At 37.3% G+C, this 16,250-nt stretch overlaps 1 protein-coding gene across 18 annotated transcripts in view; it reads right to left on the reverse strand.

Annotated features, from left to right (window-relative positions):
• Window positions 1-16,250, reverse strand: part of FAM13A (family with sequence similarity 13 member A) — a 384,724-nt gene that overhangs the window by 88,241 nt on the left and 280,233 nt on the right. The window contains exon 1 of one of the 18 annotated variants that reach the window (XM_055384663.2): window positions 8,057-8,878. The exons of 14 other annotated variants lie outside the window; for them this stretch is intronic. In XM_055384663.2, coding sequence (XP_055240638.1) covers window positions 8,057-8,085 — 29 coding nt within the window. In that variant the 5' untranslated portion in view covers window positions 8,086-8,878. Of the gene's footprint in view, window positions 1-8,056; window positions 8,879-16,250 lie in introns of those variants that run through there. 3 more of the 18 variants (XM_004039115.5, XM_019025593.4, XM_055384662.2) reach the window with 3 other exon arrangements.

A 16,250-nucleotide genomic window follows, 5' to 3' on the forward strand; every position in this document is an offset into this window, starting at 1 on the left:
CTCCTGGGCTAGAGTGACCCTCCTACCTCAGCTTGTAGGTAGGACTACAGGCATATGCCACCATGCACAGATAATTTTTTAAAAAAATTTTGTAGAGACAGAGTCTCACTATGTTGCCCAGGCTGGTCTCCAACTCCTGGCTTCCAGTGATCCTCCTGCCTCTGCCTACCAAAGCACTGGGATTACAGGTGTGCGCCACCGCACCCAGCTTCCCTGAGTTTTATTCTTAGATTTGATGAGAAGATACCACGTTCTCCTGAGCTCGGTCTTTAAAGGTATTATAAAACATATGTCTCAAACCACCCCCTCCACCTCATCAGTTTCACTTTGTTACTTAGGCACCTTAATTTTAAAGAGCAACTTCCGAGGCTTCTCCTATCTTATTTTTACCACCCGTGGCCCCACTATTTCCCATTAACATGTCTTTTCTCATGCAAAAACTAAAATCAATTACCATATCTGGCTTTGGGATAATTTGCACAAGGGTCATAATGTACTATACTTTGGTTCTGGAGTCTGGTATTTGTTTAGCAACAATATTCTAAGTCTATACTTGATATCAGAAGTCAAATTTATTTTAGAGCTTATCTTAAAATGATGGTTTAAAATTTGAAAGGGATTTTAAATTTAGAAATATAGACAAATTTCTTTGCAAGAAAAGGACATAGATCGAAAGATTCATTTACAATTTTTAAAGTGTACTCATGTGTACTTGGTCAAAACAAAGTTCATCTGCCATTTTTATGTGTAAAAATGGACTTGTCATAATTTCCTTCAGTGTATCCCTATCAGCTGAGATATTGTGTGACCTGAAAATGTTTATTATAATCTGAAAACTTTATAATATTTATTAGAAATTCAATTTTGAACTACGTTTATTTAGAAAAATTAAAGAAGGCTGAATGTAACATTGCTCTTAACATTTTCCATTGACAGAAGTATGTTTATCCCCAGTGTATAAACTACTCAGTGTCTATGACAAAACATTCCTCCAAATACAAAATATTAATAGTTGCTATCTGTACTAGGAATAAGAGAATCCAAGTTCTTTTTCTAAAAAAAAAAAAGAAAGGTAAATTCAACTTTTTTGAATAAATCTTTATCTTAAAAAAAGCCAAAGTAGAATTAATTCCAGATAATTACAAAATAGTCTTTTATCCTCTCTATCATTATATAAGAAAAAAGAAGCAGAAGAGGAAACCTTCCTATTTCAATGTACATATAAAATAGGAACTTCATTTTCCTTAAACTGCATTAATGAATACAGTAACTCTGGGAAATAAACTAAAAACTATTTCCTGTTTCTCAAGGTAAATATCAAATACTCCGCAATGTAAACAGAAGTAGTGTTCCAAATTGCTTTTTCTTTGCACTATAGAAATGCTTATATAATAACTAAGGGTGAGTAAATTACTTGCAATTTTTTAGTATAAGAATATTCCTAGCAATTTATATGGAAAGCTTTAGAAATTATGTGGACAATAGTGTTCTGATATGCTTCCATTAAATTTCTCTGTAGTCTCAAATTCAACAAGTATTTACTGAGTACCTGCTACGTGCCTAACATAAAAACAACTTAAGCTGCCCTGTCCCGAGTCACTTTTAATCTGTAGTGCAGTAAGTGTCTATATATTAGAGCTCAATGCTAATGGGAGGAAGGTCAGGAGTTCAGTTTCCTCTGCCAGTTAGCTAGTTTTTATCTTTTGAATGACAATAGACTCTTCCCTTTACTAAGCTTCTAATGGGGGAAAACTCCACTATTAATCCCAAATACGTGCCATGATCATCAACTTCGTATACAAATGGCTATTCTTTAGACATGTGTGTAGAGTGTTTTCCATTTGTTTCTACATATGTCACTGAACAAGTCATTTTGTTTCCCTGTGTTTGAGTTCAGTCATCTGGAAAATGGAAGCTATAATTTAGATTATCTTTAGGGATCTGTTTGGCTCTAAAATAGAGTCTATATTTTCATAATTCTCAAAAGTTACTTTTGCATATGTTAATAGCAGCATTATTCATAACAGCCAAAAGGTGGAAATAACCCAAATGTCCATCAACTGACGAATAGATAAACAAAATTTGCTACATCCATATATCATAATATTATTCAGCCATAAAAAAGAATGAAGTATTGATACATGCCACAACATGGATGAATCTTGAAAACATTATACCAAGGGAAAGAAACTACTCACAAAAGATTACCTATGATATGATTACATGTAAACTGATGATATGATCACATGCAAACTGTACAACTCTGTGAATATACTCAAAACTACTGAATTGCATATTTGTATGATACGTGAATTATATCTCAATAAAGCTGTTAAAAAATTATTTCTATAGCCAAGCATGGTGGCTCATGCCTATAATCCCAGCATTTTGGGAGGCTGAGGCGGGTAGATCACTTGAGGTCAGGAGTTTGAGACTAGCCTGGCCAACATGGTGAAACCTCGTCTCTACGAAAAATACAAAAATTAGCTGGGCATGGTGGTGCATGCCTGTAGCCCCAGCTACTCAGGAGGGTGAGCCAGGGGAATTGCTTGAACCCAGGAGGCAGAGGTTGCAGTGAGCCAAGATCGTGCCACTGCACTCCAGCCTAGGGGACAGAGCAAGACTCTGTCTCAAAAAAAAAAAAAAGTTATTTCTAGTTCTTCTTACGGTAAGAATAAATAGTGCATTAAAAATGTTTAATACAGAACATACTATTCCATTGGGAATCCATTCTGCACCACAGACAAATGTAAGTTTCATAGGAAAAAACAGGGTGAAAGCTTTGAGAGTTTCAAGAAATTTGGTTCAATTCTATTTTCAACAGTACTTCCTGCAAACCATTCCAGAGGTCATCTTCCAATATTGATGCGATGAAATGCACTGCAATGATATAGCACTACCTGAACTGTGCTAAGCACTTTTGCATTGATGGAATTGAAAACGTATTGCAAGCATAAGAAGACAAAACTAAAAGAAAAGCAACATACCCTTTACATCTGAGTAGTTTCATCATTTACAAAACAAACAAAACAAAACAAAACAAAACCCACAAAACCAAAACTACCACTTTTTCTTTTTCTTGAGACAGAGTCTTCCACTGTTGCCCAGACTGGAGTGCAGTGGCATGAACTCAGCTCACTGCAACCTCTAACTCCAGGGTTCAGGTGATTCTTGTGCCTCAGCCTCCCAAGTAGCTGGGATTACAGGAGCATGCCAGCACGCCCAGATAATTTTTTTTTTTGTTTTTCTTTTTGTATTTTTAGTAGAGATGGGTTTCACCATGTTGGCCAGGCTGGTCTCAAACTCCTGACCTCCAGTGATCCCCCCCGGACTTGGCCTTCCAGAGTGCTGAGATTACAGACATGAACCACCGTGCCTGGTCCTATCACATTCTTTAACTCCAAAATTTCCCTCATAAAATAAGTACCTTGAGTGGTATCATCTCTTCCAGACAATGAAAATGACCTGCTCAAATTCATATATGGCCAGCTAGCTGTCAGTGTCTATATATGTTTTCTGATGGCAAGTTTACCACTGGTTTGTACTGAATAGCTAACATCTTTACTTTTTCAGTGGTTTAGACAGGATGATCCTAAAATTTGAAAATATCCTCACCTTAGTTCATGTTATCTTCTTTATTTGGAGTAATTAGCAAATATTTGGGCTCCGGGGTAATTAAACCATCATGTGAGAACAGAGCCCACAGAGATCTTATTTGTTCTCACTGACAGTGATGAAGCATAAATTCAGACACACAACCCATAGGCACTGGCCCAGATTTAAAGTGAGGCAGCTTTTAACTCCCTCCCAGACTGTGTTTGTGGAGGGAGGGGGCAGTGCCAGGAGTGCTACCAGAGTGCCAACAAGTTAGGAAAAACAGAGACTTCTAGATAAATTAACTGAAAGGTGTCATCTCCACAAGCAGCAGAGGGCTCTCTAACACCACACAGAAACTCACAAGCTGGCCCAACATTACCTGGGTTCTTCCCTGGTGAACTCCCATACCATCCCCATGTTATCAACGTTTACGCTGGCAAAAGGATATTCCAAAGAGCAATGCTTAGGAAGAACTGATGAATTCTACTGATAAGAAGCTTCAGTGAAACTTTGAGATATTGGGTCACTAATACATGCTTATTAATCGTCTTCCTTTAAGTCTTTTTCGAAGAAGAGCCACTGCAATTTGGAATTATGATGTGCTTCACCATCATAAAACAAATATTCGATAATATACACTGGATATCATTATTTGCTACATGAAAAAAATAATTACATAGACATGATTGATTTCAGCTTCTCACTTTGGTAGACAAACCCAGGAAAGAACAGGATGCCAACACATGAAAGCAGATGTCAATGCACTGAAATCAAAGGAATCCACATCAATCATCAGCACTCACAGGTTCATAACTTCATCTCATCTGCCATCATTATTCCTTGTGGATATAAATTCAGTTAGTTTACTGGAAAGTTAGTCTAGCAAATTAAAATACTGCAATGAAAGTTGAGAGTTTTGTCATAGCTATGACTCAGAGTTAAAATTTTGTATCTTAGCCTGCTTGAGTCTTTCTATACATAAAATAGACATCCTTACCTACAGACCCACAATACCTAAGGGGAAGAAAACTCAATGAAATATGAATTGTACAAAGAGCCTGTGGTACAAACTAGGCCTGAGATCTGACAAAACAGATTATCTCATTAGTGACAGAAGGTAAATTTAGTCACCTGAGAAAACTTATATTTCAATTCTTAGTTTAATATAGTTTCTCCCTTTATTTCTGATATTATTTTATTTTTCTCAAGGAACTTTTTCCGATGGTAAGAATATCCATATAAGTTGATACCCTATGTTGAGTTTCATTATTAGCTATAAGTAGTATGCAAATATTTTAGTATTTTAAAAAATAACTGGGACTGTTTAATTATCTCAATAGAGATAGTTAATAAGATCCTGTCTTTAAGCCATGTAGTGAATCATTAAGAACTGAGGACTTTACAGAAGGTTGTAATTTAAACATTCAGCCTCTGCCATGTTTTTTCTAAAGATCATGAGTTTCTAAACAGCCAACTCCATCCTGGAAACTCTGCCAATAACATTCAGTAATAAACAGATAGCAAGACACATTTTATTTCATTTTTAGTTTTTGACCTTATCTGTTATTCTCATCTTGGCTACAGATTAGCAGTAACAACATATCTTCTATACACTCTCACAATACACTAAGAAAGGCTAAAGAGGCATTTATGAAAACTGTAAGTTAAGTAGACATTAGGGTACAAACATGCCCCTAATAAAATCACACACTTACACGGGGTTAAATAATACACAGGATAATATTATCCATCTAGGCACATCTCTATTATTACTATGCTAATCATACTGTGTATTACTGAATTCACCACATGGTACTGTAATTGTCTGGTAATGTGTCTGCATCCTAACTAGCATGTGACCTCTTTGAAGGAGAGCTGTGTCTTAATTACCTTAGGATCACTGGCAGTACAGAGTAGTGTTCAGTCAAAGAGAAAATATTAAACAACACTCTAAGTATGTTTTGTTTTAATAGGTAAAACTGACAATTTAGGAAATGAAAGCATCAATTATGAAAAAATCCTCACATAAGGTCAGATATTAAATATGCTATTTGGAGATGCTGAGTAGTATAATGCTAGATTCCTATATATGCCAGCTGTCACTAGCTTTATAAGCGCTATAATCATTAACTAGAATTTAGATCAGTGTTTCTCTACGAGTGAACCATCTGCATTAGATTTAGGAAGCTTGTTAAACGCAGATACTCTCTCTGCTACCTCCAGATTTGGATGCAGTGAGTCTAGGGAAGGAGGGCAACAGGAAGGATTTGATTTAAAAAATAAGTTCCTTAGGTAATTCTCATGCACTCAAAGTATAAGAAGCATTGAACTCTCTGCTAAATACAAACAGTGAGCATGAATTTCTTTAGCTGCTATTTAAAGCTATTCTTTTACACATCCAGTTTCAATGTAGTTTCTATCCCTTGGTGCTCTTAAACAGAATGGAACAAAGCACTCCTTCCAAGAATACTGCTAAGGCTCTGGAACCTTCCTGCTTCAGGCCCATAACGGTGGGGAGAGTCCGCAATAGTCATCATTACCATGAGAGTCACAGAAATCAATAGCCAAAGATATCAAACTGGGATTTGAAGAAACAATTACACGTAAGGGCGGGAAAGTTTTCTACACAAATGCTTAAATTCACAAGGCATGCTTAACAAAGACAACCGCACAAACCTGGTCTTTACCTTCAGGAGGTTTATAACCAAAGGTAGGTACAGGCTGGCAGTAAAGATTGCAGGGAAATCAGTCAAATTAAACTCTAAGAGCTGGGTAAACATTGCGGCGTGAATGCACGTAACAGCGCTCTTCAGAATGGTAATGCAAAGAAACAAAAGTAGCAACTCAACATTCTTGAATGCAAATTCAAATTATTCCTGCATTTATTCCTACTAGGTTCATTAATCATGACTAAAAATACAAAATAATTTCCAGGAAATAATGATGGTTTTATTTTAGCTTTAATCGTTTTGATTGCCTAAACAATGTTTTAACAGTATAAAGATCTATTTTCTTCTTAACAATTATTACAGCATCAGGTTGCTGGCTATTAGAGTTCAGTAGCAGCCAATATTCTTATCTAGAATACAATTCGCTTAAAACCCTTAAGAACTGATGTCATTATAAGGGGAAAAATGTCTCCAACTTTAAAGCTGGAAACCAAATCAAGACTCCACAAAGTGTTTTAGTCTCTCACAAGCTTTAAGCATGTGGACATTTTCACTGAGTTCACATAGAAAAATTTTAGATATATTTGTAAACCACTTTCTGCTCCCTTGGATTCTTAATTTTTACAAAAGGAACTCTTTGGACACCCCCATCAGGTTCCCATGACAGTGTCCTTGTTAGTACAGTGAAGGAAAAATGACTATACTGTTTTATCTCACTGTAAGTATATGTAGAAACCATTTTGCAAATAAGCAATGTTTTAAAGCTTATTTTTCATTGCCAAAACAAAAACATTCACTGAAATATTTGTGGCATGGTTTTTAAAAATGAAATTAGTTTTTGTCTAGTTTTTTTTAATCCTTAAATAAACCACATTTACTATTTGATTTAAATTTTTTTTTTTTACTAATAAAACCTTCTATAGTTTTCCTAAATGAAACATTTCTATGGAATGAAATGCCACTGCATATAAAGCAGTTGAAGTTGAAATGGGACAATATGATTAGCAAAAGTAATGTTTAAAATCCTAAAATGTGACCTTGGGCAGTCCTGAGGCCCTCTCCATGCCTACATTCTTCACTTCTTAGTTCACCAACAGTGTTCTTTTCCATAAGACCCTTTGTTTAAATTTACCTTTCTCTGCTTTGGTATAACTCCTTCGCTCCCCCCAGCCCCACAATCTATATTATAATCATGAAGGAACAAAAACAGTCTTGCGCTCAATCATTCTTACTAAGCAGTTTTAAAAAATGCTATTTGTGTAATAAATCTGTCTGGAATTATTGAAGGGGAAATGTTATCCTTAACATTTATTCTCACATATTATGATGTACTTATTCATGGAAAATCCTTGCCTAGATTTGAACTCCAGAAGAGAAGAATCTTGTGATGCATTTTAAAAGGTCTTCAGCCTATCAACATCCTTTAAAATAGCCTTAGCAGAAACACTGCTAAGAAGCGGATTCAGTTTTTATTATAAACTCGCTCATTATACTTCTCAGTCCATGTTTTTCTTCAGATTTCAAAGGTATTTTCTTATATTCATTTCCATTCAGAGAAGGATATAACTAAATACAATAATCAAGTGAAAAAGATAAGTTGGGCAAAATGTCAGTAAAAGAGCAGTATAATATTTAAATTTTTCTGTTCTTAGGGAGGAACCATATGTACAACGGACTCTACACACTTTGAAGCATGTTACTAAAAGATGCCAAGTACTGGCAAAGTTATATGGCTTGATACAACTCAAAAAATACATAGCAGAATAAAATAAAACAGGAATGAATACTACCTTTGCAGAGGCATGATTTCACAAGCCATTGTCGTATGTAAATTTGCAAGGGAATCTCACAACTGTCTCTTCCACGGCAAGTTTGGTCGTCTGTACAGTGAACGTCTTCTTACAGTGGCTAAGCTGGGTTGGGGGCATGAGGCTGCACCGCGCGGCTGGAGAAACAACTTGCTCTGCAGTTGGCCAGTCTACTGCTGCTCTCAGCCTCCAAACTTCTTCAGGCAATGCTATTTTATCGGCTGCTTCTCTACATTTACACTGCAGTCCACTTTGACCTTTTGTTCCAGGGAAGCAGCTGAACCACCGGGCCAATCAGAGCAGCAGCTGCTGCAGCACTAAAGGCGCTCCTCCTCCTCCCCCGCACCCTACTCCTTCTGCTCCTCAATGGTCCCTCCTCCTCCTCTTCCTCCTCCTCCTTCTCTCCTCCTGCTCCTGCTCCTCAGTGGGCTTGCCTAGTTCTGGTAACTTGAAACTTTCCTCTGAGCAGTTCCACAGACAAGATTTTCAGTCTGGGGCAAGCAACCAATAACTGCAGCAAGAGCCAGGAGTGCTGTACTTCTCAACATTACAGAGACTGCCAGCAAGGATTCCATTTGTCAAGGAAAGACACTGCCCACGAAACTAAAGGTTTCTGTAGCAGAAGGCAAGAGTTATGTTGCGTCCCCTTTCTTCCTTAAAACAAAACAAAACAAAAACACTAGCCCTGAAAGGCGTGAGACTTTTCTAGAAGGAAAGCATGCCTCTAGACCCTTGCCCTACCCACATGTATTTCCTGCTGATGTTTGTTTACACTGCGGTGGTTACTAGTCGCTGGTGACATCACCCAGCGCACGTAGCTCCACTTCTGGGGAGGATACGTGCCCTAAGTCTCTGCCCAAGTTCTTAAGGGATCAGAATCCACTCTCATGAAAATTGTTTCAACTTACTATTTCTGCATTTTATTCTTATAAAACTGAATGTGTTTACACAGTTATTTTTCTCCATGAACATCAACAGCATTTTGGGGGAGTTGCTTTTTATTTTTATTTTTTTTATAGGTAACACAAAATCAGTTTTTCCATAAAGTCTTCTAAATATTTGTTAATTGTCACCTTCCCGTCATAATTTCTTCTTTGGTGTAGAATACCAGGGTGTTATTTTTAGGAACATAATTCCTAATCCATAGATTTTATACATTTTAAGAAAAATAGCAGAAATATATTTACATGATATTTTTTTCACATCATGAGTTGTAAAAAATTACAACATAGTCCAGACCATCACTTCTAGTAGTAGAAGGAACATGACATTCAGAAACAGTGAGGGCTTGTAGGCATGAGGTATCCCCTTCCCCTGTAATTTTTCCCCAATTTTATATAGATCACTCATAATTCTGAATTTAGAACACAAGGTCCTATTTATTATAAGACATCTGCTTTTCTTTGCTATACCTGCTAATAAAAACATTTTCATTGTCTGACTAAATAATCTGTGTTTATGAAAATAGATTTGCCATCCTAAAACTATCATCATACATAATGATAAACTATCAGTAACTAAAATCAGCCTTTTAAAACAAAAGGAGTTGATTTAACCCCAAACTTATTTCAACTGAAATTGTCTATACTTTTTTGATTCTAGATTTACAAATTCTAATTTGATTTTCTAGTAACATAACTTAGTTCCATATATTTGCATACCATTTTTATTTTTAAAAAATGACTTTAACTCTTGCTTAACACGTTTTTATTTATTTATTTATTTATTTATTTATTTATTTATTTATTTTTGAGATGGAGTCTTGCTCTGTCACCCAGGCTGGAGTGCTGTGGCACAATCTTGGCTGACTGCAACCTCCGCCTCCTGGGTTCAAGCGATTCTCCTTCCTCAGCCTCCCGAGTAGCTGGAATTACAGGTGCCCGCCACCATGCCTGGCTAATTTTTGTAGTTTTAGTAGAGATGGGGTTTCACCATATTGGCCAGGCTGGTCTCGAACTCCTGACCTCAGGTGATCTGCCCACCTCGGCCTCCCAAAGTGCTGGGATTACAGGCGTAAGCTTAACACTTTAAATAGCTGCTTGAGGTAGAAAATCACAATTATACATCATAATATCTATTTTATTGATGAGTAAACTTGGTACTAGAAGATAACCTGTTCAAATTTACATGGAAAGGTAGTGGCAGAATAGAAACTGGAATCGGGATTTCTCCTGTCTATTCTGGAACTCGCTGCTATATAGAGGAACTGTGGAACCACAGTGCTGACTCTATTCTGTGTGAATTTTTTTTTTTGGCGGGGGGATGGAATCTTGCTCTGTCTCCCAGGCTGGAGTGCAGTGGCGTGATCTCGGCTCACTGCAATCTCCACCTCCCAGGTTCAAGTGATTCTCCTGTCTTAGCCTCCTGAGTAGCTGGGATTACAGGTGCTCGCTACCATGCCCCCCCTAATTTTTGTATTTTTAGTAGAGATGGGGTTTCACCATGTTGGTCAGGCTAGTCTCGAACTCCTGACCTCAAATGATCCACCTGCTGCAGCCTCCCAAAGTGCTGAGATTACAGGCGTGAGCCACTACGCCTGGCATGAATGTTTTAAATATCTTATACAAATATTTTCAGAAATAGTTAACATTCAAGTGACAGAAATATTACTTTGTCCTTTCTGAATTTTATGAACACATTAATACTACCTGGCTAAAATAGACATAAAAGCTCAATAATAAAGGACCCAGCATTAAAAAAAATGTTAAGTTGAACTACAACACTCAATACATTCAAAATATGTTAAACTGTATTGCAATTTACATTTAATACTAGATTTCACATATATTTCCTAATAAATTAAGTTGCCCTATCAACATTCCTCTAACATGCCACATTACATAAAATGTCAATGTTTTTTTAAAAAATTAATTAATGCTATAACTCAATAACTACATGCTTTTTCCACTCTCCATCATTTATAACAATTCCTCCTTTTTATGGTTTTTGATCTATTTTGGGGGCATTATTTGATAATTGTTTCTGAATTTGTACCTGATTGCAGCCCCTTCTCTCTACCCCAGCCACTGCCAGAGTTCTTGATCACTTAAATACCTTTCTTTTTTCTATTTCTAACATCCTCTTGTCAGTGCATAGTCAGGGAGTGGGAGTGCCATTCATGACCTCTGTCACCTCTAATTTTTCAAACACGGTATTTCAACTGCATTTCCCTGGCTACATTTCCCTTTCACTGAGCCCCTTAATGTGCATCCCTCTTAACCCCCACTACTTCTCCCTCTCCCATTCCTCTGCCTTTTCACTTAGCTCTCTGTTCAGCTCCAACTGTTTTGTGATGTCCACAGAGGATAGCCTGCAATCAAACCAACTGGCACGTAGGATAAACAACAACAACAACAACAACAACAACAACAACAAACCCATTCCTGACCCTCCTGAGCATTTAGTTATTTCTAAAATGGGTTCCCTAGCATCTTCCACTTCTTCCCCCTTTATAAGTCCTGCCATCTGGGCTGTCTATTGCCAGAGTGCTAACGATTGCAAAAGAAAATCTCATAACTTGGTAACTAGTTATACTAAAAATTCATAATACTTAAACTTAGTTTGAACCACAATACTGTGTTACAACCTTTTTTATTATCTTTGACTGTTCACTGCATTCCCGCTTCAAATCTTCTCCAGTGCCACAAAACAGAACCTCTCTCACTCACTAATTATTTCACCTGCCAATTGACTGAGAAAATCAAGATTATCAAATATAAGCGAGTGCCTTTGGTCTTCTCTGCTCCACCTACCACTCCTGTTCCCACTCCAACACACATCTTGCCTCACTCTTTATGACTTCCTCTTGGTTTAGGAGAAAGGGTCCTCACATAGAGGTCTCAAGCCTCTTATCTGTGTATTGGATCTCATCATTTTCTCCTTCCTCTGGAAGAAGCCTGGTGTCTCCTACATCTTAAATCTGCCCCTCGCTACTTGCTTCTCCTCCCTTCTGACAGGCAACCAAGTGAGTGTCCCTCAGTATTAGAAAGTGCTTCTAGCAGTCCTACCCTCTGGTGCTGCAGAGCTATTTCCCTCTTCCTTCCCCACTTACAGACTTCCCCCAAATCTATCTCTGCTGCCTCCACTTCCTCATAAATTACTTATTCCTCCATCCCATGCCAATGGACTTCGACCTTTACCACTTTTCCAAAACTGCTTTTAGGGTCTTTTGACCACTAAATCCAAATGCCTTTTCTTAGATTCTCTCCTACTCTTGACTTTTCTGAAACACTCACCTTCAGTTTTCTGAAAGTCTTTGGTTCTCTGTGATCTTTCTTGGGAATTCACCAAACCTTCCTGATCAACATTCGCCTTTTATTTCATCTGTCTTTCCTCCTCGTTTAGCCCTGCCTCCAAGCCCAACACCATTCAATACACGCATTCAATAAATTGGGCGCTGGAATTACACCTCTGGGGGCTGGATCCTGACTTCACCCCTGACAGGCAGTGCAAACTTGGGCAGGTTGTTTAAAAGCTCTGAGGCTGCTCTGAGGAATAAATGAGGCCATGCATGTAAAATATATAGAATAGTGCCTGGCAAATAGTTAAGTGCTCAATAATTATTAGTATTATCAACCCAATCAAACATTCAAGACTTCATATTATCTGATCTCCAAATTTCTCTTCCTCCTGGCCCTTCTTGATAATGATGTAATTATTCCCTTTGTGAATCAGATTTAAACCATGAGTCATCTTTACTCCTCCCTCTCCTCTTCTACCCTCAACCAAATCTATTGATTGACCTGTCATGTTTCTTTAATCAATCTGCCTAGGTTATCTGTACTCTTAGGATAACGTTCAAAATATTCTTTCTGCCACCATAGCACACATTTCACTATTAGTCAACATCCTACCATGCTTGCGATTTGGTAACTCATTTTTGTACTCAAAAACTTCAATAGCTCCCAACTACCTCTTACATGAACCCCAATCCTTTTAATGTGATGATTAGAACATTCCACCTATTAACCCCAATTTGCCTCTCCAGTTCAGTTGCTTAAACCTCCCCTGAGGAAACAACTCCAGACATGCCCGGGTCACTATTTTCAAATCTGCCCTGAACTTTTCTATCCTAAATATTTGCTCATGCTGTTCCCTCTGTCTGGAATATTTTCCCATTTCATTCCCTTCAGGAAAAATCCTACCTATACTTTAGGTCTAGGCTAATTGAAAGAAATGTTTTTTTGTTTGTTTGTTTTTGAGACAGGGTCTCTCTCTGTTGTCCAGGCTGGAGTGTAATGGCAGGCACTGTCACAGCTCACTGCAGCCTTTACCTCCTGGGCTCAAGTGTGCCTCCCACCTCAGCCTCCTGAGTAGCTGAGACCACAGGTGCATGCTAAAATGCCTGGATAATTTATTTTTTGTAGAGATGAGGTTCTTACTATGTTGCCCAGGCTGGTCTTGAACTCCTGGGCTCAAGCAGTCCTCTCACCTTGGCCTCTCAAAGTGTTGGGATTATAGATGTGAGCCACTATGTTTGGCCAAAGAAATCTCTTGACCTTTTAAAGTCATACAGCCCTTTGTATCGATGATGATTTTTATCTTTTTTTCCTGTAGAGTTTTTTTATTATTTGAATCTGCTGTATATATTATCTTCCTTTTGGAATGCAAATTTTCCACAATAGGAACTGTATCTTTCCTGCAGCCCTGACACAGAACACTCAATAAGTGCAGAATGAATTAATGGATACATCAATTACTCTTCTATAGATTCTGAAGTATAGCTCCTTTTATTAGATTTAAACTTATCAAGCAATATTCTACCCACTTTTAAACACTTTCTACTGTAGGGCTACACATAAGATAAACTGGATGCCACATGTAGGTTCAAATGAAAAATAATACTAACAAATAACTGGCTTAAGGAATAAACTACCTGGGTTATATATTGATGTGCAATCACAGATGTGCTAAAAGTAAGATTCTATCCAAAACTTCTGAAATCTTTTAAGCATTCTACATTATCCAGTTTCTCCTAGGTTGTCAATTTCCTTTTCCATGTTTTAGCTGGCTTGCAGATTTCTAATTTTCTTACATAACTTCTTCAGCAGATTCCAAGTGTTTGGCAATATCTGCATTTGCTCTTGTCCTATCAAGAGCAACAAAAACCATGTGGCTGTGTTTCTTTTAACTTCAATATCAAGTGAAAACAACCAAAGAACCAAGAACATTTCTTGGCCACAGTAATGTATTTTCAGATATTGTTTTAAAATCAGATAGGTTTATTTCCTAAGATATAATGATATATTAAAATAATTTATTTCTTACAAGTTTGATAAGAAGGTCCTTCTAGCCTAAGCAACATAGTGAGATCTCATCCCTACAAAAAAGAAAATTAGCAAGGTATGGTGGCGTGTGCCTGTGGTCTCAGCTGCTTGGGAGGCTGAGGTGGGAGGATCGCTTCAGCCCAGGAAGCTGAAGCTGCAGTGAGCCATGATTGTGCCACTGCACTCCAGCCTAGGTGACAGAGTGAGTCTCAGGCAAGAGTTCTTCCTCATATTCTTGTCAATCTTTGTAAAACACCCTAAGGAGCAATGCCCTCCAAAAGATACATGGTATTTATAAATTGTAAGGACTAAATCTAACATGAGTTATTTAGAATCATGAAGCCAAGATTTTTAGTGCATATACAATTTAGATATTCTGGTGTTGTTATACAAGATCTTGAGTAAACTAGTTTTCCAGCAAACTGTGTTAAAACACTAGTGGATTTCTGGGCTTACAGGACAATATCATCATCATTACCAACAACAACAAAATGTCAATAAAAAAGGGAGAAGAAACCAGAGGAGTGCGTGTAGGTAAAGCAGCAAGTATTTATTGTGAATTTATGCTGTGCTCATTTTAACAGATGTGGAAATGAAGAAGTCAATTAATGTGAATGCTCAGCTAGTAAGTGGCTGACATGGAGCCAGTATCTAAATGCCAGTGTCCATACCTTTTCCACCATTCAATAGCCCCTCAAGATAATAAAGTATTATCCTTACTGATATACATATTATTAGTTGGATATGGGAAATAAAGAATCCTTTCTTCTCACCTGAGGTTTATATTTATATGTGTGTGTGTGCATATATATATTCAATATGGCTACACAGTCTTACATAATGGCTGTCTGAACACTGAGGCATACACTGGACCATAACAAACTTCTTCTGCTACTGAGTGGCAGGAGACAGTTGAAGTGGGGGAAGGATGTGGTGCAGGTGGGGTGTTAGAGGAAAGAGGAAGGTGCAAAGAAAAAACAGATGGAAAATCAAGTTTTAAATTGTATTCTTGATTGTATTCCTCTTTAAAAAACTAATATACGGAAATAACAGGTGGTATGTGAGTTGTTTTATGTAAGGAAGCTCAAGTATTTCTTAAGGAATAATTACAAAACCATATAAAAAGCTTGTTTTAGGAAGCAAACAGTGATACTCAAGCTGAGGCTAATAGGAATAATGGATTTCTAGTTAGGTACTACTATTTTCTTGAGTAACAGTGAAATAAATATGCTTGCATTACTGAAGGCCAAAATAAAAACAATAAAATCATCATAATTTAATGTGTTTCCTCATTTATTTATTAGATTTATCCAGTCTATATAAGATTGCAGAAGAAAAATATCCCATAGAGATAGAAATTATATCACTGTTTTTCCAAAGACGCCCCTCTTTAATTCTGATGATGTATCTTGCTTTTAAAAGTGATACGGGCTTACTTCATTAAAATCTATCTGAGTAGGCTTGCTGGACTCCCAAATGGCTCACAGTGTTCATTCATTTGGATTCTAAAATCTTGTCAAGCTGTCAGTGAAGAGGGGAGGGAAGAGCTGCTAAGAGAGGTGGGGTTTAAAAGCCTCCACAGCTGGAAGTGCATGATTCAGGGTTCCCTTCTTCACCAACTAACTGGCTCCAACATTTCAAACACAGAAAATAAGATTCAAAACATTCCCCAAAAAGATTAAGTACTGATTTCAAATCAAAAGACAAGCAGTCATTCATGGTACATGAAGTAGCAAAGTTGTATAGAAATTCATGTGGATGCTTTTTTTTTTAAAGTGAATTTCTTGTAAGAACTGAGGGACTATAAAATTCTCCATAAAAAGTGGTTAAAAATAAAATTTTCGAGACAACTTATGTAATTGTTCCTCAACTTTCTGGGACAGGGAAAAATCCACAGTTTTGCCAGATGG

The sequence above is a fragment of the Gorilla gorilla genome, chromosome 3, assembly GCF_029281585.2.
Source record: "Gorilla gorilla gorilla isolate KB3781 chromosome 3, NHGRI_mGorGor1-v2.1_pri, whole genome shotgun sequence".
Classification (NCBI taxonomy): domain Eukaryota; kingdom Metazoa; phylum Chordata; class Mammalia; order Primates; family Hominidae; genus Gorilla; species Gorilla gorilla.